The sequence below is a fragment of the Carettochelys insculpta genome, chromosome 3 (assembly GCF_033958435.1).
Source record: "Carettochelys insculpta isolate YL-2023 chromosome 3, ASM3395843v1, whole genome shotgun sequence".
In the NCBI taxonomy this organism is placed as follows: domain Eukaryota; kingdom Metazoa; phylum Chordata; order Testudines; family Carettochelyidae; genus Carettochelys; species Carettochelys insculpta.
The window spans coordinates 135,356,771-135,380,626 of record NC_134139.1 but is presented as its reverse complement, the minus strand read 5'-3'; the positions used below and the strand labels follow the sequence as shown (position 1 = coordinate 135,380,626).

The window sequence follows — 23,856 nt, the reverse complement described above, 5'->3', positions numbered from 1 at the left end:
ATGTGATCACCCTATCAAGGGTTCTATGATGACATCCAATCAATGTGCAGCAGCAGTCAAAAAGAGCAAAACAGCATGTTAGGAATCATTAAAAAGTGATAGAGATTAAAAGAATATCATATTGCGTCCATATAAGTCTAGGGTATGCCAACATCTTGAATACCACCTACAGATGTGGCTGCCTCACCTCAAAAAAGATATATTGGCATTGGAAAAAATTCAGAAAAGGACAACACAAATGATTAGATGTTTGGAACAGCTGCCATATGAAGAGATTAAAAAGACTGGGACTTTTCAGCTTAGAAAAGAAGAAACTAAAGGGGGTGTATGTTAGAGGTCTATAAAATCATGAATGGTGTGGAAAAAGTGAGTAAGAAAAAGTTATTTACTTGTTTCCATAACATAAGAACTAGAGGTCATCAAATGAAATTAATGGGTGGTAGGTTTAAAACAAAGGGAAGTTTTTATTCATGTAGCCTGTAGAACTCTTTGATAGAGTGGGTGTGCCTACACAGGCACTAATCTTCAAAATGGCATGCTAATGGCCATTTTGAAGATTACTAATGAGGCACTGAATTGAATATTCAGCGCCTCATTAGCATTAGGACGCTTCCGGCCACAGCACTTCGAAAGCCCCGCTTTTGAAAGTGCACGGCTCGGCACGGCTATACGGGGGTCCTTTTCGAAAGGACTCCGCACCTTACGAAATCCCCTTATCCTGATCACTGATCGAAAAGGACCCCCGTGTAGCTGTGCTGAGCCGCATGCTTTCGAAGCACCGTGGCTAGAAGCATCCTAATGCTAATGATCGGAGGGGTAGCTGTGTTAATCTGGATCTGTAACAGCAACGAGGGGTCCTGTGGCACCTTATAGACTAACAGAAAAGTTTTGAGTATGAGCTTTCGTGAGCACAGACTCACTTCATCAAATGCTGGTCTTGGAAATCCCAAGACCAGCATCTGATGAAGTGAGTCTGTGCTCACGAAAGCTCACGCTCAAAACTTTTCTGTTAGTCTATAAGGTGCCACAGGACCCTTCGTTGCTGTTACAGATCCAGACTAACACGGCTACTCCTCCGATAAATAAAAATAGGCACCATGACAAAGGCTGCTGCAGAATGAGTAGAAAAACACTGGTTGAGTGAAGTTCAAAGACAACACATTTTCCTTTTGATTTTCAGATATTAATTTAAAGAGAAAAATCTTTCTGCGAACAACTGGAATAATTTAAGTGGATCATTTTATTGTACTGAACAGATTTAGCTGACTGGCTCATTATCTGGCATAAACAAGACAGGTTATGAACCAGAATATATCAAATACGTTTGTTCATATGCAGCAATCACACACAATGCAGTCATTTAAACAAAGCATCTTATTACCATATGAGAGCAACTTTAAGAGTATAGAAACAAATTTCCACGGAAACGGTACAAGAAGTTTCAAATGAAAATACCAGTGGATCAACTACAGTTTTGCAACCACTTTTAGGAAGATTTTAAATCTTTTTTGTCTTTGGAAGAAAATGTTTTAACAGAAAAAGGTATGAAGAATTCTAAGAGAGAAGAGACATCCTTCACATCTAGACTGTATTCCTTTGCTATCTTCTCTGCAGTCCATGTTTGTGGAGAAAGTTTATGATTATTGAGAAGCGTCAGAACCTCCACAACAGAAATTTTGCCTTTGGGAACTTCCTGAACATCTAGATCCTTTAAATGATCTAGTTTTGCAAGTCTGTATTCCTGCTGTTTTCTCAGGATACTTCCACTTTCATCTTTTACCTAGTGTGGGAAGAGAAAAAAATTCATTTCAGAGTTCTGTTTGTTCTATGTACTTCATGCTTCCCCACTGTTTTTTTTCATTAAAGCTCTTCTTTTTAATTAAATATAGCATGCTCTCCAGTTTTTTGTACAGCAAATACTTTCATCCTTGTGAACTGCCTAGAGCGGCCAACTCTCATGATGAGACAGCGGCCGGTCAGGAAAGTTGGCAACCCTCAGATTACCTCTCTTTCCTAAACTCATCAAGTAGTTTTCAAATCCCCCCCTCCTTTTTTCCACTAAAAATTTTCACAGGGATGCATGAACCCCATTGGAAGTCTTAGACTCCATGTGGACCACAGGCTGAAAACCACTGTCATAATCCAACACTATTTTGTTCTTGATGTATCATGTTCTATGATCACAATTTCAGAAACATTTATGGCCAAATGCTCAGTATCTAAATCAGCAGCTTAGTTTTCCAAATACCTGAACGTCCACCATTCCCAGTAAAGTCAATGGGAGCTGCTCATGCTCAGCGCCTCTGAAAAAAATCAGGCTGCCAATTTAGGTATTAATGTGAATGCAGCTGCCTAATTTCAGGAACAGGCATATGAAATATATGCACAAAGTCTTCAGGCTGCTGAGCAGCATCAACTTCCACTGAAGTCAGGTGTTCTGCACTTTGAAGGATTAGATTTTTGGCTTCTCTGTGACCCGGGTAAAATGGAGATAACGCTATTTATATATTTCACAGGGACACTACGGGGGATTCACTAACATTTCTACAAAAATTTTTTTTGTCTTAGATGGAAGGTATTACAGAAATGGCAGACATAAGAAACAAACAAAATGGATGAGGTAATTTCTTTGCTGAATCATCTTCTGTTGCTGAGAAAGACAAGCTCTTAGTTTCCACAAAACTCTATTACAAGTCAAGGTATTATCTCATCCACCTTCTCTCTCACATATCCTGGGACCAATATGGCTACAAACAGCAAAGACAAAGCGTAAAGCAGGCCTAGGACTAACTTTTTAAATCTAATGCCAAGATGCTGGCTGTTGCATACAGATCACACAGACCTGCGCTCCACAACTAGTGTGCCTCAGAGCTGTGCACCAGGAGTACTCTCTGCTGCTCTGCACACATGCCCCACCACTTGGTGGGAGAAGCACACAGTGGCAGCGGCTCTGGTGAGTTGCCAGCATCGAGTTAGAGTGGGAGGAAACAGTGCCTGACTCTGGAGCAGGGGAGGGGGACTGGGTTATAGTCAGGAGCTGGAGGTGTCTGCTTCTGGAGAAGGCGAGGAGGATTGAGTTAGAGCAGGGGACTGAAGGTGCCTGGCTCTGGAAGTATGGATTAGGTTACATGTATTGGTGTGCTGTGAAACTATGACCAGTGCTGAAGTGTGCCACAAGGTGATAAAGGTTGCTGAGTACAGACAAACAACTGCTGTTAGTTCCTCCATTTCATAGAAAATATCTTACCATTTTCTCACCCAAACAGACACTTGACTTCACTTAAAAGAACACCAAAACATTTAAGTGATATTTCCGTAATTTCTTTATTCTTGGTACTAGGCTCTTTGCTCTCCAGGAGAGCCATAAACCCATTTCTTCTCAAGTCCCTATTTCTTCTGTCACCTACAGAATCATTAGGACTTCTATTTCCCTTTTAACCTCCTGTTTCCATTCCACAGACTGGCCACTTCAGCCACTGAAAACCCAAATCTGTGAACATATTTTTACAGACAGTGACACAAGGAGGTGCACAAAGGTGGGCTCTCTGTGGCTATGTTTACACTGGAACGTTTTGTCAACAAAACCCAGGGAGCATCCAGATCCCCCAGGCATTCTGTCAACAGAAAATCAACAGAACACAGTACTTTTATGGACAGCCATATCCCACTCCCCACAAGGCATAACGCCTCTGTCAACAGAAAGCTGGTCTGGACATTCCAGGGAGCCGCCTGTCAACAGACAGGACTTCCAGAACACCGGGCAGCCCGGTCTGCTGTGCTTCCAGTTGGACATAGCCTGTGGGACAGATGAACACGGCTTTACAGACAGCTCCATATAGGGGTTCGAAAACTGGGACCAGAAAGAAAGGTTGTTGGCACTCTTAAGTAAAGAATGTGATCCTGAAATTAGACAATAAACCCCCTAAATTTCACCTATTAACACTAGTACATTACTAAGACAATAGAATACATAAAGCCTATTCGTCATATGAGCATTGGCATGCTATTAATTTTGTCATCTGAAAAATGCTGCTGCTACAACCATTACAGAAAGAAGATATGCTCACTTGTACAGGTGGGTCTCTGGAATCAACATAAACTTCTTTTAATAAGGCAAGAAGTTTGTCATCTTTCCTGAGAATTTTCTCTTGGATTTCTGGATCATCTAAGAAAGACAAAAATTTAAAGCAAGAAAATTATGCCCTCATGCTCATATTCTTGCCAGTTTATACTTCATGAATTATAATCCCCATAAGACATTACAAAACTCAAGTGCAACTGAACGTGTGTGAATACAGTGTAGTAACTTTCAGGAAAATTTATTTTTTATTAGTTCTGATGTGCACAATACTTAATGTCCCAAATACAGGGAAAGGAGAATATATTATGCTTACTCAAGCAACTCCCCCCCACTTCCCATAGCAATATTAAGCAACAATTAGGACAGGTCTGTATCTAAAAATTGTATCAATCTAACTACACTATTACTCAGGGCTTGACAAGTTTTATGCCCTGCAAGACATAGTTAGGTCAATCTAATACTCTGTGTAGACACAGCTGGGACTTGTTCTAATGACCTTCTTACCACGTTTCAGAGAGGTGGATTAATTTCAGTAACTCCTCACTTGCATTAACAAAGGTTGAAATTGTGAGTGGTGGGGAGTGGGGAACCAGGTGGCTCCTGTTTCCCCTCTGCTTGTGGGAGCCAGGAACCAGGGGGCAGCCTGGCTCCCCTCTCCCCTCTGCTTGCAGCAGTTAGGAAACTGACCAACTCTGGCAAATTTCCTGGCTCTAAGGAGGGGCAAGGATCCAGTAACTATGTAGCAGCCAGGAACCAGGCAGCCAGATCCAGTGCTGGTCAGTTTCCTAGCTCCCCAAGGAGGGGATCCAGCACTGGTTAATTTCCCACCTTCCCTTACTTGTGCAAAATTCAACTTACATGTGGTTGCTTGGGAACCCAACCTATGTATAAGTGGGTGGTTTACTGTAACCCAGTTAATACTGTTTCATTGATACATTGTTAATCTGTTAGAGCACTTACTCATTTAAAGTTGGGCAATGCTCCCTTATAACATTGTTGGCTGCCTGCTCTGTCCACTCCCTACAGAATTTTCTGGAAAAGCAGCCTCTCCTCTAGGGGCTGGGAACCAGGGCCGGCAACACCCCCCCGCCCATCAGCTCCTCTAAGTTCACTGAAATTTATGTAGCTGGGAAGCTGCAGTTCAGGTGCTCCTCCTCCCCGCACTGCTCCCGCCTTCTGCCTTGGAGCTGCTCCTGGGAGCCTCCTGCTTGCTGTGTGGAGGAAGTGAAGCAGGTGCTGATGTCAGGACATCCCACCCCCAACCCCACTCCATACCCCACCTTCATAGAGCAGGATATCATAGCCACAGAGTCTTGTAAATACACCAGGAAATCTAGACATAAGGAATGCACTGTCCAGAGTAGTGGTGCATTCCACTACGATAGTACGGGTTCATCAACAACATGTTGAGATTCTGCACAGAAATGTTTACAGCCACTGTCATGTTTCTATTGTGTTTCCTCCCTTCTGCCTCAGTCCATGTTGCCTTGTAGAGCATAAGGCTACATTAACACCAACAGGTGAAGTTTTGAGGGCTCAGCCGAGTGCTAGTTTATCATTTAGTAGTAAGACATTCCTGGGGAGCGGCAGGATTTGGAGGAACTATTCCACCACCTCAATCAAGCTTCACAATCATCATTGCTGTGTACAGCATTAAATTGTTTCTTCAACATTGTTTAAAATTTAGGATACATCTAGACTTTCCGGAAGATCAATGCGGCGGTGACCAATTTTCCGGAGTTCAATTTAATGTGCCTAGTAAGGCTATGCTAAATTGAACCATCAGGGTTCCACCGTTGAGCCTAGTACTCCCTACTGTTGTAAGGAGTAAGGGAAGTCAATGGAAGGCTTCCTCCCACCAACCTCCAGCTATGGGCATGGCGCAACAAATCGTTTTCCAATACATTAACTCCAGCTACGGAATTCATGTAGCTGGAGTTGCAGATCTTAAACTGATTTTTCATCATAGTATAGACTTGGCCTTATTGTATAGCTGTGTCTACACTACAAAGTTTCGTCGACAGATGAGGCCTTCTATCGACAAAAACTAGGGAGCGTAGACCCTGCAAATGCATTCTATCTAGAATCCGTTGACAGAAGGTAACCTTTTTTCCAGCAGAATTGTCTTGAAAGTCTGAGATACAGCACTTCTGTAGACAGATTTCATCAACAGAAAAGTATTGTACACACTCCAGAGGCCCTCTGTCAAAAGGGAGGGCTTCTGGTTCACTGGCCAGCCCCATCTGCAGAGCTTCTGGTCGGCTGTTCTGTTGACAGAGCAATGGGCAGTCTGGCCACTCTCTGTCCGCAGAGGGTGTCGACAGGGGGAGCCCCCTTAGGTGTGGAGGTGCTCTGTAGATAAACGTTTTGTTGGGAAATATCTGTCAACAGTGGCTTGTCTTGTACTCATCTTAACAAGATCACTTACACTAGTGGGTATCAAAATTTCCAGACTATTGCAACCCTGACAAAAGTCTGATTTGTCTCGCATCACCGAATTGAAAAACTGCTTTCTTACAAAATCAAACAACAGAAGTGACACAACACGCTATTACAAGGAATATTAAAATGGTTAAGTGACAGTGCTCAAGTGGTTCATTGTTTCAACTAGGGCCTCCCACCAACTAACCCAGCGACCTCTCTTCAGCTGGTGATACTCCAGCCCAGCATGGCTAGCAACCTCCAGAGTTCTCCAGCAAGGGATGGTTAACCAGTAAGCATATCAGTAAGCCTCATGCTTATCAGTATACTTACTAATTAATTATACAGCATCCCTATAACTGAAAAATAGCTTACCTTCCCATTTTTACCATAATTATAAAACACATGAATTGTAAATAAGTTGTGTGTATGAAATTTTTGTGGCACTGACTTTGGTAATATTTGCTGTTTAGGATGTTGTAAACAAGTCTATCTAGATGAGTTAATGTACCTTCCCATGATTTCTGCGAACCTCTGGTTGAGAATTACTGATCTATGCTATTTACACCTATTCACATGCCCCTTACCACTGAAGAGTTCCTGCCACACTGCCAGCTAAAGAACAGCCCAGAAGTAGGCACAAGCAAGTCTAGGCTTCCATATTAACCCTTCAAGTGAAACAAACTGAGAAGCACAGGCCACTCCCCAGCCTATGTCCTAGACCAGCATCATCCAGCTGAGTAATACAGCTACATGGCAGATATTCCAAAGTAGCAGCTGGCAGGCTCAGCAGCACCAGAGGGCAGCAGCTGGCAGGATTAGCTGTCACTGGCCACACCACCCTACATCCATTCCACCCCCTGGATTCCTGTGCAACCTGAAACGCCTCACGCCCCCCACGACTTCCCAGTAAGTGCCCCCCCGCACCACACCCCAGCACCACTGCCCTGTAACCTGACGCATACTCATCGGCTACAGCCCCACGTGCTGCCCTGCACCCCACCTGCACTGCTCTGCAGCTCACTCCTCACCCAGCCCAGAGCCCCCAGGACTACCCACCACCCCTCTGTGCTCACCCCAAACCGCACCTGCAGGAAGGGGGCTGCCCTAGCGCCCTGTAGCCCCACTTTCTGCAGCCCTCCCCCCGTGCAGCCCTTACCCCGCGGAGCCCCTGCACTGACCGGGCGGCGGGAGCGGCATGGCGGAGGGATGCCGGGGGGCGGGGGTGAGCTTCTCCTTGCTGAGCTCACGGTGGGCCCGGTTCTCAAGGTTGAAGTTGCGCCACGCGCGGGTCACCCTGGCGCCCATCACCCCTCCCACCACACTTGACTGCGCATGCGCGCAGGGCCAGTCCGCAAGCCAGGGTGCCCCCTCGCGGGCTGGAGGACACTCCGCAGGCGCGGGGGGCGGGGCGGTGACGTACGGAGGCGGGGCCGGGGCGGGTGAGCGCTTGGGCTGACAGCGCGGGGCTCCTAGTGTGGCGCTCTGCCCCACGTGTCTGTCCTTCCCCCCGCCGCCGCGTCCTGGGGCCTGATTCCGGCGCTAGGCGGCCGCGCGCCTCGCAGTGGGTGTGGGATGAGCCGCTGGCCTGGGGTTAAAGCGACAGCCCCAGTGTTTCACCCCTCCCGCTGGGGTCGGTGCCTTCGCATAGGGGCGCGTTGTTCCGTGTTTTCTTTTCTCCCCGCCCGTCGGGCAGGTGGGTGGTGCTGCCGGCCGGACGCTTGATCTCCAGGCGCCCACCCACAGTCCGGTGGCGGATGCTGGGGATGAGGGTGCAAGGCTGGTGGCTGGGCACAGCTGCAGCGGACAGGGCCAGACGGCACTTCTGCTGGGCATCACCGCAGTCCCTGTCGTGTGCCTCTTGTTGGCCAGAATTCCCGGACACCCCCCGTTTGCCCCCGTCCTTTCCTCTTTGCATTTGCTGTTTCTTTTCTTTCCAGTATCAGAGAGAAAGGGTGCTGGCGGCCCGAGCTCAGTTTGGTGAAAAAGGCATGATGAGGAGCCCCTTCTGGTCTGTTCAAGTCTTCAGTAGGTCTGTGTGGCCTTTGTCTGTAGCCTTTGTCTCCTTTCTCTGCTCTGGATGGTGGATTTCATTGTCAACATTTGACCTTTCATATTTGACCTTTTAAAAAAGAGGACACCCCTGAACCAGAGTGTATCTGTATCAGTATCCACCTGCTCAGTTGTATGTTAGTGTTGTAGTTCATATAATACATCAATACAAGGTGAGTTGTTGAATACTGATACGGATACACTCCCACACAGGGGTGTCCTCTTTTTGAAAGATCAAATATGGTAACCCTAATCATCAGCTGCCCCTGCCCTGTTTATAATCTTGAATGATCCATGCAGTTTGGCCAGCGGTGTGGACATCAAAGTTGGCAGCAACAACAAACATTCTCACGTGCTGGCCCATTGTTGTCAGCCTGTTTCTGGTTTTGAGGTTCCAGCATATTCTCCTACAACAAAGCCTAAAGAGGTTCCTAGTTTTCACTCTGACAGAACATGCATTGTACCATTTTGGTTGTTCCTGGGCCTGGCTGCTTGCAAGTCTTGTGGAGTGATAGGATCCTTTGGGGAGCTGTAATGGGATAAGGGGAGACTTGGGATAAATCAGGCTGAGTGATGGGGATCTGAGGCTTTGGTCCTCCAGCTGGTTCACAAACTGAGTTCCAGATTAACAGACTGCAACAAAATGCGCCCCCCCCCCACAAAAAAAATCTACAGCCCACTTGTGGTTCCTGTTAATGGCTCAGGGCTTATCGTGTCTCAAGCAGCTCCACTTCTGTAGTGGAGGGAAAAGAGGTCTGGGTCCCAGCCAATGTTCTAACTTTTCCACCCATGTGTGGAATACATTTTGTTATGTGCACTGAGGCATGAGCTGATGTGCACCACCAAAAGAAACATGCTGCTGGCTGTGGATGGTTGTGGGGGCTCTGCCAGTCAGCTGGGTGGTGCCTGAATCTCTCTTGGACAGCCGCCCAAGTGCTCAGCTTATAGGGAACATTGGTCCCCTTCATGAAATGAAGATGTTTAGTAGGAGGTTAGGCCCTTCCTCTCCACGGGGCATATAGCCACATGCCTCACCCAGGATCCTCCAGATGTTAGATCAAAGGGGTCTGTAATCTTAGGCAAAGGCTGGCCCTTGGTCTCAGGCCACTGCTGCTCGCAGAATCTCTCCCTGCAGCCCGGGCTCCTGCTGCAGCCTTCTTCAGCACCTCCACAGGTCCATCTCTAATCCTCTGTCGTCTCTCCCATTTCAGAGCTGTCTAGCTCACAAAAGTGGGGTGTCAGTCCATAGGTGCATCCCCTGGCCAAACGGGGAGGATGTACCTCCAGCTCACTTAGTTCAGAAGGGCGGTCAGTCTGCTCTTCATGCTCAGGAATCTGGAAATCCATTGTGTGCTCAGGGGTACCAGGAGGTTTGGTCTGTTGGCCTCTTCACCCCTTACTGGGGAGCTGTACCTGGATGGCTGTCCTGCAGAGGTCCTTTCTCCTGCGGCTCACTCCTTTAGCAGCCTTGTCAGTCTGCTTCCCAGCCATTTTTAGTCCCAAGTATCAAATCAAATCGAAAGTATCAAAGTGGCCAGCAGGGCCTGTATTAACTCTTTGGTTTCTGAGCTAGCCTGTGAGCACATACACCCCAAGACAGAACAAAAAAGCAGTCAAGTAGCACTTTAAAGACTAACAACATGATTATTCGGTGATGAGCTTTTGTGGAGCAGATCCACTTCTTGGCCTGCTAAACCCCAGGGTTGTGAGTTCAATCCTTGAGGAGGCCATTTAGGAGAGTGCAGCAAATAGATACCAGGGATGGTACTTGAGCCTACCAAGAGGGCAAGGGACTAGATGACCTCGCAGGGTCCCTTCCAGTTCTAGGATGTGTGTATAAGGGGCCATTAGAGCATTGAATCTGACCCCTGCATATCCCAGCCCAGAGGCATCCAGCCCTTTTTCCTTGGGGAGCCACATGGCACTTTTCTACCTGTTCTCGGGGGGTAAACACAAACTAGCCCCAAAGCAGCCTCCACACCCCCAGGCTTAACCCCTCCAAGCTCCAAACTGCTGTCGCCTCTCTCCTAGATTTAAACCCTTCACAGCCTTAAACCACTGCCCCCCACCTTAAACCCCTCACAACCCCAAACTGCCCCCTTTCCCCCCAGGCTTAACCCTTCACAGCCCCAAACCTAGGATTAACTTACCTTACATAGGAGGTCTGGGTGCTACCATGTCCTGATGCACCTTTGCTGGACCACCGTCTCCTCCTCAGTGTGGCTGCACAGCTCCCTACAGCCCTCCTACTCCTTCCCCCACCTGTAGCACATGCAATTCTCTGCCACACTGAAATAGTGCATCTCAATTTTAATGGTTTAGTGGCCACATACCTCCTGCTGGCAGTTAAACCAATTAAACTGAGTTTTACTCTTTCAGAGCAGCAGGGCAGGGAGCCGGAGGAGGAGTGAGCGGCGGCAGTGGTGGGATCCACAAGTGGCTCCTGAAAGAGCCACATGCGGCTGCAAGCCACCCAGCCAGCTTTCAAAATGGCACCCCTGCCAATTCCATGGGCCAGACGAAAAGGATCCGCTGCCTGGATTCTGGCCCATGAGCCACATGTTGGACACTCCTGTCCTAGCCCTTCTGTATATTATAGTATCTAAGTTTTGATTCAAGCACACACCAGAAAGGCATCTAGTCTTCATTCAAAGTCATCAAGAAATGAAAAATATATCTGTTGCTTTGGTGGTTTGTTTCAACAATGAATCGTCCTCATTGTGAAATATTTGTACCTTATTTCTAATATGTATTTGTTTGCACCTTTCAGCCACTGGTCTTGTTCTACCTTTTTCTGCAACAGTAAATATTCCTTTCATAACTGACATTTTCTCTCCAGGAAGGCACTTAGACACTTCAATGAAGTTGCCTCTCAGCCTTTCTTTGTAGAAGCGAAACAGATTAGGATCCTTTTAGTAGCTCACAAGAAGGCGTTTTTCTTCAGCCCTCGAAACATTGGGCTCTTTCCCAATTTTCCAACATCTTTGTAAGGTGTGGTCCCTAATATAGGCTGCAGTATCCAATCTGTCTCACTGAGGCTTGTCACTACCTCCTCCTCTGTTCATATGTCTAATGATGGTTTTAGCTGTATTCACCACAGCATTGTCCTGGCAGCTTCCCCTCAATGCTCCCTAAATCCTTTTCAGATCACTGCTTGTCTGGGTTCAGTTCCCCATTCCAAGGGTGGGATAGGGTAGGACCTGGCATTTGGCTCTGTGAAAACATGCTTGTTCACCGGGGTCCAGCTTTCCAAGGGATCCAGATCACTCTATATCACTGCCATGGCTTCACTCTTACTTGCCACTGTGCTCATATTTTGTCGCCCACACATTATCAGCCATGATTTCATATTTTCTTTCAGTTCGCTGATAATTACTTAAACAATTCTCAAGAGCCTCTTTAGACTTCCTAGTGCCAAGTACCTGCCTTTCTCTGAATCTTTTCCAGTTGTACTGCCTGCTTTTTGAGATGTGTCACCCAAAACTGGACAAAGTATTCCAGTTTCAGGCGTTCTATGGATTTATATGGTGGCACAATGGGATTTTTTTTTGGTCTTATTTTCTATCCCTTTCCTAATAATCCCTAACATACCAATAGCCTTTGTTATTGCTGCTGCACACGGAATAGGAGCTTTCAGAGAATTTCCTACAGTGACTCCAAGATCTCTTTCTGGCACAGTACTGCTAATGTAGAACCCATCATTGTATATGTATAGCAGGGATGATCTTCAATAAGCGTTACTTTGCACTTCTCAGTGTTGAAGCTCATCTGCCATTTTGTTGCCCACCCACCCTTGTTTGTGAAATCCTTTATAGCTCTTCACAGGCTGCTTTGGACTTAACATTCTTGAATAGCTGTGTATCATCTGCACATTGTGCCACTTCCCTGCTCACCTCCTTTTCTAGATTATTAGTGAACATGGTGAAAAGCACAAGTCCCAGTCCCAGAGCTGTGCCATGCATAGGACGGTTTGGGGCAGACATTCCAAGTACCATGCTCTGGAATGGGGGGGTGGGGGCTACTCCCACACCATTTGGCCTATGGATGGGACAGTCCATCGTATAGAAGTTAGCCTGCAGGGGTCAGGGTAACCTGAGAGATTACCTGGGGAGCCTGAGCTGGCACAAGGGGTCAGACCCCTGTGCACTCACTGCAGTGGTGGGAGCCATGGGAAGCAGAGCTACACACACAACAGCCTGGTCTGCTCCACCACCACCTCCCAGCTGGGTTGCTCCACTTCACTGCAGGGACAGGAAGCAGAATGACCCAGCCCCAGCCAGCTCCATTCCCCTGAATGACATGGGCTGAGGAGAGCAGAGTGCAGTGGGCTGCTGGGTTACTCCAGCTCCTGCCACAGAAGTGAGTGTGGGGGCCTGACTGTGCAGCTTCCATGCACCAGGCCCCCCAGTAATTCCGTGGATCGTGTCACTGGAAGGAGGGGGCTTTGGAGAAGAGGTGCAATGGGAGCAGGAAATGGCAGAGCAGTGGAGGAAAGAGGCAGAGTGGAGGCAGAGCAGGATCAGGGCTTGGGGGCATGGTGTAGGGCTGCGCTAGGGGAGAACACTCCCAGTCTCTGTTTAATCCATGGTTAATGGAGTCAAATTTGCAAATAAATTGCAGGTCAGAGATTTCACTCTCCATTTGATTTTTGAAATTTTTTTTGTTTCAGAACTGTCACCCTTAAATCTGCCACTGCATGTCCATGGAGATTGAAGTGTTCCCCCACAGACTTCTGTACATTACCGTTCCTGATGTCTAATTTACGTCCATTTATTCTTTTACGGAAAGATGTCCAGTTTGGCCAATGTAAATTGCAGTGAGGCATTGCTGGCACATGATGGCATATATTATATTAGTAGATGTGCAGGTAAAGGAGCCCCGATGGTGTAGCTGGTGTTAGGTCCTGTGATGATGTCACTAGTGTAGATATGTGAGCAGTGTTGGCAGTGAGGACTGTTGCAGGGGCTGGTTCCAGGCCTACAGTCACTGGTTTGTGATTTGTAGTGGCTGGTGAAGATTTGTTTAAGGTTGTCAGGCTGCCTATAGGCGAGGACAGGCCTGTCTCCCAAGGTCTGTGAGAGTGAAAGATCATTGTTCTGGATGGGTTGCAGATCACTGATGATGTGCTGGAGAGGCCTTAGGTGGGGGCTGTATGTGATGTACCAAGCTTTCCTCAACCTACAATGCCCACCTAAGGAAGTGAGGAAACAGATTGATAGAGCCAGATGGGTACCCAGAAGCCACCTGCTACATGACAGGCCTCGCAAGGAAAACAAGAGAACACCACTGACCATCACATATGGCCCCCACCTAAGGCCTCTCCACCGCATCATCAGTGATCTGCAACCCATCCTGGACAATGATCCTTCACTCTCACAGACCTTGGGAAGCAGACCTGTCCTCACCTACAGACAGCCTGCCAACCTTAAACAAATTCTCACCAGCAACTATAGACCACAACACAATAACTCTAAATCTGGAACCATTCCCTGCAACAAACCTCGCTGCCAGCTCTGCTCACATATGTACACCAGTGATATTATCACAGGGCCTAACATCAACCACACCATCAGGGGCTCTTTCACCTGTACATCTGCTAATATAATATATGCCATCATTTGCCAGCAATGCCCCACTATAATTTACATTGGCCAAACTGGACAGTCTCTACATAAAAGAATAAATGGACATAAATCAGACATCAGGAACGGTAATGTACAAAAACCTGTAGAACACTTCAATCTCTCTGGACACTCAATAACAGATTTAAAAGTAGCAGTCCTACAACAAAAAAATTTCAAAAAATCAGACGGAGAGAGAAATCTGCGAGCTGCAATTTATTTGCAAATTTAACTCCATAAATGAAGGATTAAACAGAGACTAGGAGTGGCTGGCCCCTTACAAAAGCAGCTTCTCTGCCCTGGGTGTTAATATCTCCACATTAGACTCTGACAATGGGCCATTCTCCCCTGTCTGATCTGGCTTGTTTTTCCTCTTTTGATACATACTACTGATAATGGGCCATTTCCACCTGGACTGACACTGAATAGACCTTGTCACCTCTGGCCCTCCCTTTTACTGGGACCCAACTCTTTAAATACCTCTCTGAACCCCACCCCCCTCACCCCTCTCATGCATCTGACAAAGCAGGTCTTTGCCCACGAAGCTTATCCTCCAAAATGTCTGTTAGTCTACATGGTGCCACAGGACTTCTGGTTGTTCTCTTGGATGCAGAGGGGTAAAGCAAAGAAAGACAGGGATGCAGCAGCCAGTGTTAGCAGAGAGTGGAGACAGAGGCAAGTTGGCTGCCTTAGTGAAACAGGAAAATAATGGTTTTTTTTCTAAAATTGAAGTGATGAACAGGATTCACCTATTTGCTCCAGTTGCTGTTACACTACTCCAGCCCTGCATAGCAGCCCATGGCTGGCCCTGTACCTACCTGGGGCCCTAAGATAGTCCAGGAGGAGGCTGAGACAAGAAAACCATGGCTTTAGGACCCTGGATTATTAGGCAAAGGCTTGTGGATGGGGACAGCAGTCAACCGGGGCCAGTCAGCCTGCCAGAGACCCATGTGGGGCCTATTAGACCAGAAAGTAAAGACTGGGGCAGCTGTTTGTGAGAATGACAGGGACAGAGTACAGTTGCCATGAGAAAGCAGCCTGGGATCCAAGTGGTTTATGGGTAAATTACTGTTCAAATCTTTGATTTATAAGTAATGTCCATCACCTCAGAAGTAATAAAACATATGTTAAAAAGTAACAGTCTACAACAACACCAATGCTACCTGCATGTAAAATAATTCTGGTCAGTGACAATCTCAAAGAGCAACATGCTGCACCCTGAAGTCTGCCAAACTCTGGCTAATAATCTAGTTGAGAACTTACATGCTGAATGATCCTGCTAGCAAGGGTACATTGTCACATGTACTTTCCTGTCCCCCAAACCTTGATTCCCCACAATTTAGGCGACCTTCAAAAGCTAAGTATCCTGATATGACACAGCTGTCATGTATCCTGCTGAAGAGTAGAGACTATAGTGATGATATTCATTATTATTTTTCCAGCATCTACATTAATTTAAAACATCTTTTCTGGGTTTTTTGTTTTGTTTTTGTTTGTCTGTGAGTTTCTTTATTTGGATAAAAGAACCACATAAGTATTTCTGATGGCCTCTCTTCTAACTGCTATTCTTTGATTAGAAGTGTGCGTTTTTTTCTTTATAAGTGCATCATTGTTCTATTCAGTGATACCATGGGAAGGAGGTATTTTGTACATTATGGCTGTGTCTACACTAGCTCCCAACTTCTAAGGGGAGCATGGGAAGTAGGGTGTCAGGAGATCACTAATGAAGTGCTGTGGTGCATATGCAGCGCTTCATTAAACTAATTCTCTCCCATGTCAACTTTGAAGTGTTAAACTTCGAAGTGCCAGCTTGTGGGTAGCTGCGGCTCACCTGCCGGTACTTCGAAGTCCCTTTACTCCTCAACACTTTGACACCTTGAAGTTGCCGCGGGAAAGAATTAACATAATGAAGTGCTGCATATGCACCACAGCACTTCATTAATAATCCCCCAACACCATACTCACCATGCTCCCCTTAGAAGTTGGGAGCTAGTGTAGACACAGCCTATATGTCCTGTGCTGGAGATTTTCAGAACAATGAATGATTAGAGGATGGCAGTCCATGGGCTAGCTTGTATCACAGACCTGACTGGGGACAGTGCGGAGCGTCTGTCCCTCTCTTTGATCTTCACTGAGCAAAGAAAATGCAGCGTTAACTCTCAGCATATCCATCCAGTTCTACTGACTTACATGCCAGGAGGCTGTGGCAGAGAGGAGGGGATTATGTACATCAAAACCATAGCTTGTAGGAGAACATAAACAGCTTGGGCCCAATTGTGCTAGCACTGTACTTACACATAATGGATGTGTGAAGTCTTTCCTGCAAAGAATTTACAATCTGAAAAAAAAACATATCAAGTAGATAAGACAAAAAAACAGGGATGGCAGAGGGGAAAGTTAGCAAATATAACAGGGTGTGCATCTGGGGTTACTGAGCTCCTTCTGGGGTGGTACAGGAAGCAGATCAGGCATACCCACCAGTTCCAAGCTGCAGATTGTCCATATTAATACACAAGGAGAGGGATGAAAGGAGGCTCTTTAAACCCTCCTATCCTGCTAAACCTGCCTAAAACCAGATGCTATCTAGCTCTGTTTTATGAACCAGTGCACAGTATGTGCGGTAATAGGAGCATAGGAGTTGCCGGACCCAACCAAACCAATGATCCGCCCAGTTCAGTATGACGATGCAGTTAGAGGCTGGCTTGAAGCACAAGGATTTCTATCTCCTAAATGTTTATCCTATTTAATATAATGGTACTTTCTTAGTCATATGAACATCTTCACTTACTGACCAGAGATCAGTGATGGTACAATATCCATTACCAACCCTTTAAGCAAAATCTTAAATCACCCCATATGCCTACTGACTTTAATTTGACACTAAGAAAACTCCCTCTTGGCACCAGGAACTTTTGGCTATAGTGCAGCTGTCTCTTTAAAGCTTGGTGTGACTAACACTGCTGCAATACTGGTTGGCAGCAGATAAACTCATCAAAAAGCAGACAGTTAGTTAAAAATAGAGTGATGTCATTCTGTGTCTGTCACTTCCTCTCCCTAAGCCCAGTACCAGGCTGTGTGTTTCATTCACTGAGAAGGACCAGGACTACAAGATTTTCATTCTAACTATATAATCTTTCATGCTGATGGCAGCAAGAAAAATGTTTGAATTTTCTGAATGTCAGATGTCTTCGTGACATAATTAGGTATTTTATCAATGTAGCTATATGATTGATAGGAACCTGTTACCTAACCACACACCAGCCTTAACAGTCAATAAAAAGTTGTGATTACATTTTTCCTTTGTAAGATGAAGACTTGGTATAGTCTCTTTATCCTGTTTTATAAGAGTGCTTCATTGTCACCAAATTAAAACAGTTATTTGAATTGTTTTGGGGTATTTGGAGGAAACAATGTCGTTCTTGGTGACCCACATACCAAAATGAAGAACACAAGCATATAGGAATTGCTACACTGGAACAAGCCAGTGGTCCATTTAGTCTGAGATCTTCTCTCCGCCAGTCACCACCAGCAGATGCTGCAGAGGAAGGTGAAAGAAACTTCATGTTAAGCAGATGTGGAATACTCTTCCGCTCCCCACCCCACCACATCTGGTCGCCTACTTTCTCCCACATCTGACATAGAGACTTTTTGAAATTGTTCAGCAAGTATCAGAAGTAGAGCTGGTTGGAGAAGTTAAAAAAAAGCACTGAACATTATTTCACTGATTTTTCATGAAAGCATTTGTTGATTTTATTCTGGCCAGCTCTGTAAGTGGATGGAAAATGGATAAAATATTTATTTTGTGAGTTAACTAGCATGGTTTATTTATTACTGGTTGATTTCTTTTTGTATGTTCCCATGTAGAAATATAGGCACACATTACAAGAGATGGTGGTTGGCAGTAGTGGTGAGGATCTATGGGAGGTGTTTGAGTCTGCAGCTTCTCTCATGGCTTATCCGTCCAATATTGGATTTGCACAGTCAACTGCAATAACCACATTACAGTGTATTTCTGAATTCTTGAGTCTTAGAGTTTTTCGTTATAAGACATAGTTCTTTTGCATGTCCTGCACATAAAATATTGAAGGGTGATGTGCCTAGTCATAGCAATCATCACCAGGTATTTCAATCTAACTATGTAGATTCCCAGGATTTTGGGTGGATGTTGAATTTTTTCATGGTGTTTTTGCATGCATCCTTCAGTCTTAGCTTCGGTCTTCCTCTTGTTCTCAACCCACATGAAAATTCACCGAAGAGGATTTCTTTGGGAAGAGGTTCGTCACCCATTCTTCTGTTGAGGATCACTGTGAGGCTAGGTATGCCAGATCTTGACAGGACATCTGCATGTGAAACTTTGTCTTGTGAGTTGATATGCATAATTCTGCAGAGGTAGCAAAGATGGAAGCTGTTCAATTTTTGCTCCTGGTTCGAGTAGGTGTTCCATGCCTCAGTACCATATAGCAGGATGAACTATGGGTTTAAAATTGAGGTGAGAGCTTAGCATGAGCAATATGCCCAAATCATGGGACCAAAAGGCATGAGATCATGAGAATGAAAAGTTATGTGTTAAATATTTAGTGAGGCTTTGAAATAACCAGTATTATCTTATTGATAGTTTGGCTGAAATAGTAACAGAAATGAACCTTGTTAATTAGGTACGAAGTGCAGTAAGTAATTGCCTGTATGAAAAATCCCTGCTTCATCTGGTGTTAGCTGAAGTCTGATTGTTAGGAATGACATCACTTGTTTGTGAACGGGTGTACAAGAGTGGACATTTAAAGGGTTCATTAGTATTAGCTGCATGACCAAGTTAGAGCTGACTAGCCAGTATCTAAGCACACTGGGGTTTGGCCTGTTTGTAAATATCTTGATCAGATGCCTATAAATCTTTTGTTACTGTTTGGATGTAGTAATTGTTTATTACATAGGTTTTTTAGGCATGTTTAGAACAAAAATAGCATTTAGCCTTTGGATTTATTAAAGGAATTTATGTTTAAATTAAACACTGCATAAATAATAATAATTGGAACATCTAAGTAAGTATTAACTATCTTCATTAGTACTCACTGCTTCCATCCAGGAAGGGGAGAGATCAGAGCTGAAGTGAAAGTTAGCCACTGTGTCCAGGTGTCTGCTTCAGCCAGAAGGATCTAGCCGGTGGGGCTGGGGGTGGGGTGTTCAGATGCAGGAGGAGGTGCAGTGTATTCCAAGCCAGGCTCCTGGGTTCTCCTGTAGGCTGCTGTGCTAAACAGCAGGCAGCCGAAAGGGTTTGGCTGGGGGCAAGCCCCCTATCAGTTGGGGATTGCCCGAGCCCCAAGCTTCCTACTCACCCAGAATGCCATCTGGGGAGGCAGAGAGGGCGGCAGCAGCTGCACATACCAGATGCTGTTGCTTTTCTTCCCCAGACTCTCAAGGACCGAGGGGAAAGTGCACATCTTGCACACATTCCTTTCACTCCCAGGTGCTGAGGGGAGGAGCACAGGAGTACTTCACACAAGCTATGCACTTTTCCCTTGATCCCTGACAGTCAGGGGAAGGGAAAGACGGGCAACAGCATCCCAGTATATGCAGCTCCTCACCCTCCTAAAATGATACCCAAGCCTCCATGCACTCAGTTTTGTATACATCCAGCCCCCTGTCCTGGGCTCTCCACACACCCCGCTCTCTTTCCTGACTCATGTGCTCCTCCTCACACCCCAATCCTAGCTCCTGCCGCCCCTACACATCCAGCCCCCTGCCCTGAACCGCTCCTCACAATCCCCAACTCTGACGCTGGCACTCCCCACATGCCAGTCCCCTGCCCTGTGCCCACACACTCTCACGCTGCTGCCCTGACTTCTGCAGCCATCCCACATCCTCTTTCCCTGCCCTGTGCCCACGTACGTTTTTAGGAGGTATACGGGTACTGTAATATTGCACCCTCCCATACCCCTGTCCTGAGTGCCCCCCACAAGGGTGTGTGATATGAGAGTATGTGTAAGAAACTTAAGTTACTTTCCCCCTGGGCCAGAGTGGCTGGTGAGATGTAGGTGACCTTCTCTCCATCAGGTTTATGGGATGCGGGGAAGAAAACCCCAGCTGGCCGGGAAGCATGTCCAAGGTAGAAAGGAAACGAGCAGGGGGAGACGTGGTGATGACCAGGTACTAGATCATGGTTTCCCAAACTGGGGGCATGAAGAAATTCCAGGGGGGACGCGAGGTGATGCAGCCCCCCCCCCACCATTCTCCTCAGTTGAAGAAAAAGATGGCCTTTGCTTCTGGCTCTCAGCCCCTGCCATTTTATGTGGGTGACCGGACACAACCACCATAAAAAGCAGGCAGCAGGTGAAGACCCATGTGGAGCTAACTGCCTTCTGCAAATATGTGTGAGTGTGGGTTGGGGGGCAGGATTAGATGAGAAGCTGGGGGTGCCTGGCTCAGGTGAGGGGCATGGGGTAAGAGCAGGGGACTGGTAGTGCCTGGCTTTGTGGGATGGGAGGGTCTCAGGAGGGTGGCTCACAGGGCTTGTGGGACTCAGGCGGCCAGATGGCTTGTGGGACTTGCAGTGTTTGGGCAGCTGGCCCCAGCAGCACTGGGCTTGGATGGCTCAGGATGGCAGGCAAGCGGCTGGCCCTGGCAGCGTGGGGCTTGGGTGGGCACCTCGGGCAGCTGGGGCAGGTGGCTGGACAAGCAGCTGGCGGGTGGGCAGGCGGCTGGCCCGGGAGGCTGGTGGGCAGGTGGGTGGCTGGCCCCGGCAGTGTAGCGCTTGGTCAGGTGGCTTTGTCAGCACAGGTCTCTAGCCAGACAGAATCCCCCTGCTCTGCTCCATCTTGCCCCTTTTAGAGGCCTCTGAGCACAAAGCACAAAGAAACAGCACAGTCTTAGAATGTTTAAAAGCACAGATGCGCTTATCTCATGCCCAGTCTTTTGATGCTTCAAAACACAGATGTGATGTGTCAGCATGACCCTGGACTGAAGAATACAGACAAGGGGGCTAATGGTCCAGCTGATGACCACAGGGGCTCAAACTGCCCTTGGCTGGTACTGATAATTGATATGCCCACACTTCATCCCAGAAGAGGAATCTCCTGCCCATACGAAAAGAATGTCCTGTTTTAATGATTTAGTTATCTCTATCTTACAAGTGTAAATTAAATTGCAACTGCCTTGTAAGAGCTGGTGTCACAAAGATGAACCAGCATAATTGGTACCTTTAGATAAGAAAGAATGTGCGTGACCCAAGGGGTAAAAGTGCGGCACGGCAGACCACTCTAACAGAGTTCCAATTACCTATACCTGCCTGTCGGGTAAGGTCTTTGCGAGGCCCTCCTCGCATTGTTCTTCCCGAGGGATTCGGTGAATGACGTTGGCTACGCTGGAGTCGAAGGACACAGGGGGTGAGAATTATACCTGCAATGTACTTTTGTGCACATTTAATAGTAAGAGCTCTTTAGGCTGAGGCGTCTGGTCCTCAAATGGGTAACTTTTCACTTGTAATCTAATTGACGTCATATGTATCATCCTACTCATAGTTAAGAACATAGAGCAATAACCTTGTAACCATTAAGATTCTCGTTAATGCTTTTAATAAATAGCAACCATTTAAGCTTTCAGCCTGACTCCTTCCAGTTACTGTAACTTGGCTGAACACAAAACAAAGAACCCCAGCCGTTTGGCTATATCAGCCTGGTCAGTGGTAAGGTGCAGTAAAAGCTGAGCGCTGAGTTGTGTCGCCTCCAAGGGACAGACTCCTGGGGCACCCGTTAGCCTCCCTGGCTGCCCACTGCAAAGGGACAGTCTGTCCTAGCAGTTAGAGACTCAGGTGGAATAAGCTCTCTGCACCAACATTTGGGGCACCCATCAGCCACACTGGCTGCCCGCTGTGAAGGGACTGCCTGTCGTAGCAGTTAAAGACTCGGGTGGGTCTTTGGAGCATTCGTCAGCCATTTTGGCTGCCCGCTGCGAAGGGACAGTCAGTCTTAGCAGTTAAAGACTCGGATGTGATAAGGCTCACAGACCACTCATCACCCGGCCATCGGCTAACAAGGTCTCAGAAGGGTGGGTAGCTGGCACAGTCAGGTCTGGTGGCTGGCAGAGGGCTCAGGAAGCTGGCCAGCTGGGGCTGCACCAGGCACCCACAAGGGGCCAAGAAAAACTATTTGTGCATATTTTTAATTTTAAATAACATTTTATACCAAGTTTTTGTGTTTATTTTAAATTACAAATTGAATTTTTTGTTAAAAGGGGGGTTTGGATGATGGTAAAGAAGAGGTGGGAGAGGGACAGTGAGGGTTTCTCAAAAATCAAAAGGCAGGTGGTGATGCCAAAAAGTTTGGGAACCACTGCACTAGACTAACACATAGATGGGAACAGGAGTAAAGCAAGTGATTTCAGATTCCTGGGAGCTAAGTGTTCCCTTTGAGAAAATGGCCTTTGCAAGTAGCTTGCTCAAATAGCACGATGCATGTTAGGGGATGGATTTGTCAAACTGATCATGTCACTGCTGGCTGTGGAACATTATTGAGCAAAGACCAGGGCCACACACAGTGACCAGTGAAATAGGGTGGTTCTGGAGACGTGGCTATTGAATACCTGGCTGAGGAAGGAGATAAATCTGTAGGTAGTTTCTCCTGATCGCTGTGAAATTTCTGTTCACTGTGGACTATGGTAAACCCACATGGGTATACAGCTCTGTAAGAAAAACGGGGGCTGAGGAAGCTGTGTATAGCAGTACATACAGTCTTGCCTGGGTGTGCTCAATATGCGAAATGCCTCAGAGTCTCAGTGCCAGTTATTTTATAGCACTTCCACACCAGAATGACACTCAGAATGGGCTAATAATGATATAGCTGGTGCCGAGTTCACAAAATGTTAATCTGGCCCTGATTCAACTCTATATATGTATATTTTAGAGTGCATCTCTCTGACGGTGAGTCCTTCCATCTGTGCATCAAGTACTCCTTTTAAACAGTGTGAGCTAGAGCCATCAAACTTGATATGCAGCTTTCTCTTATCCTAACTAAAGCAAGGTCAGGGTTTGATTCTGCCAGAAAAATGGGAAGTCCCTGGAAAGGAACTGTTTTCCGTAACATGGAAAGGGAGGAGGCTGCTGTTTGGAGGGATAAAATACAGGGCCTACTGGGGGCTGTGAGTGCTGGGGACAGCTAGACGGCAGAGTGACCACTGGGGGCAGCCACATCACCAAGACAGTCACCAGATGGGACTGAGTAGAGAAAGAGAGAAGGCCCCTTCCAGATGGAGGTAGGGGGGAGAGAGAAAAGCCCCCTGTCAACTGGAGGGGGCTTGGGGGAAAAGAGAAGGCCCTTGCAAGCCAGGGGTAGGGGCTGGGGGAAGAGAAAAAGCTCCTGATGGCCAGAGTGGCTGGGGAAGTGAAAAGGCCTTTGCCAGTCAGAGAGGTTGGGGCTGGGCCCTGCTCTAACTCTTATACCACCCCCTCCCCATACTGCCAGCCCCCTGCCCTGAAGGACCTGGGCAACACCAGGTAAGTCTTCTAGTAAACTATAGTTGTAGATATAAAAAGAGTTCCTACAGTGTGAGTATTGCATCTGTGCACATCTGGGTTCTCAACTGTATTATAATTTAAATAATACTGGGCCAGCTCTTGGGACAAGGACCTGTGAACCCTCAAAGTAATAACTGGGGATTCTTAAGTAATCACTATATTCTATTTAAAACATAATC

At 46.6% G+C, this 23,856-nt stretch overlaps 1 protein-coding gene across 1 annotated transcript; it reads right to left on the bottom strand.

The window, feature by feature from the left end:
* Positions 1–1,222: 1,222 nt before the first annotated feature.
* NDUFAF4 (NADH:ubiquinone oxidoreductase complex assembly factor 4) lies at positions 1,223–7,838 on the bottom strand. The gene is made up of 3 exons (XM_074988843.1): positions 7,684–7,838; positions 4,068–4,165; positions 1,223–1,780 (listed from the first exon to the last, which is right to left on the bottom strand). The coding sequence occupies exons 1-3, from the start codon at positions 7,808–7,810 to the stop codon at positions 1,487–1,489; spliced, it is 519 nt and encodes a 172-aa protein (XP_074844944.1). The 5' UTR covers positions 7,811–7,838; the 3' UTR covers positions 1,223–1,486.
* Positions 7,839–23,856: the final 16,018 nt, after the last annotated feature.

Excerpts from the sequence above, each read along its gene's own strand:
- NDUFAF4 (XM_074988843.1), bottom strand. The coding sequence starts at position 7,810 with ATGGGCGCCAGGGTGACCCGCGCGTGGCGCAACTTCAACCTTGAGAAC. Across the intron at positions 4,166-7,683 it reads CATGCCGCTCCCGCCGCCCG|ATGATCCAGAAATCCAAGAG; the intron begins GTCAGTGCAGGG and ends TGTCTTTCTTAG. Across the intron at positions 1,781-4,067 it reads CCAGAGACCCACCTGTACAA|GTAAAAGATGAAAGTGGAAG; the intron begins GTGAGCATATCT and ends TTCCCACACTAG.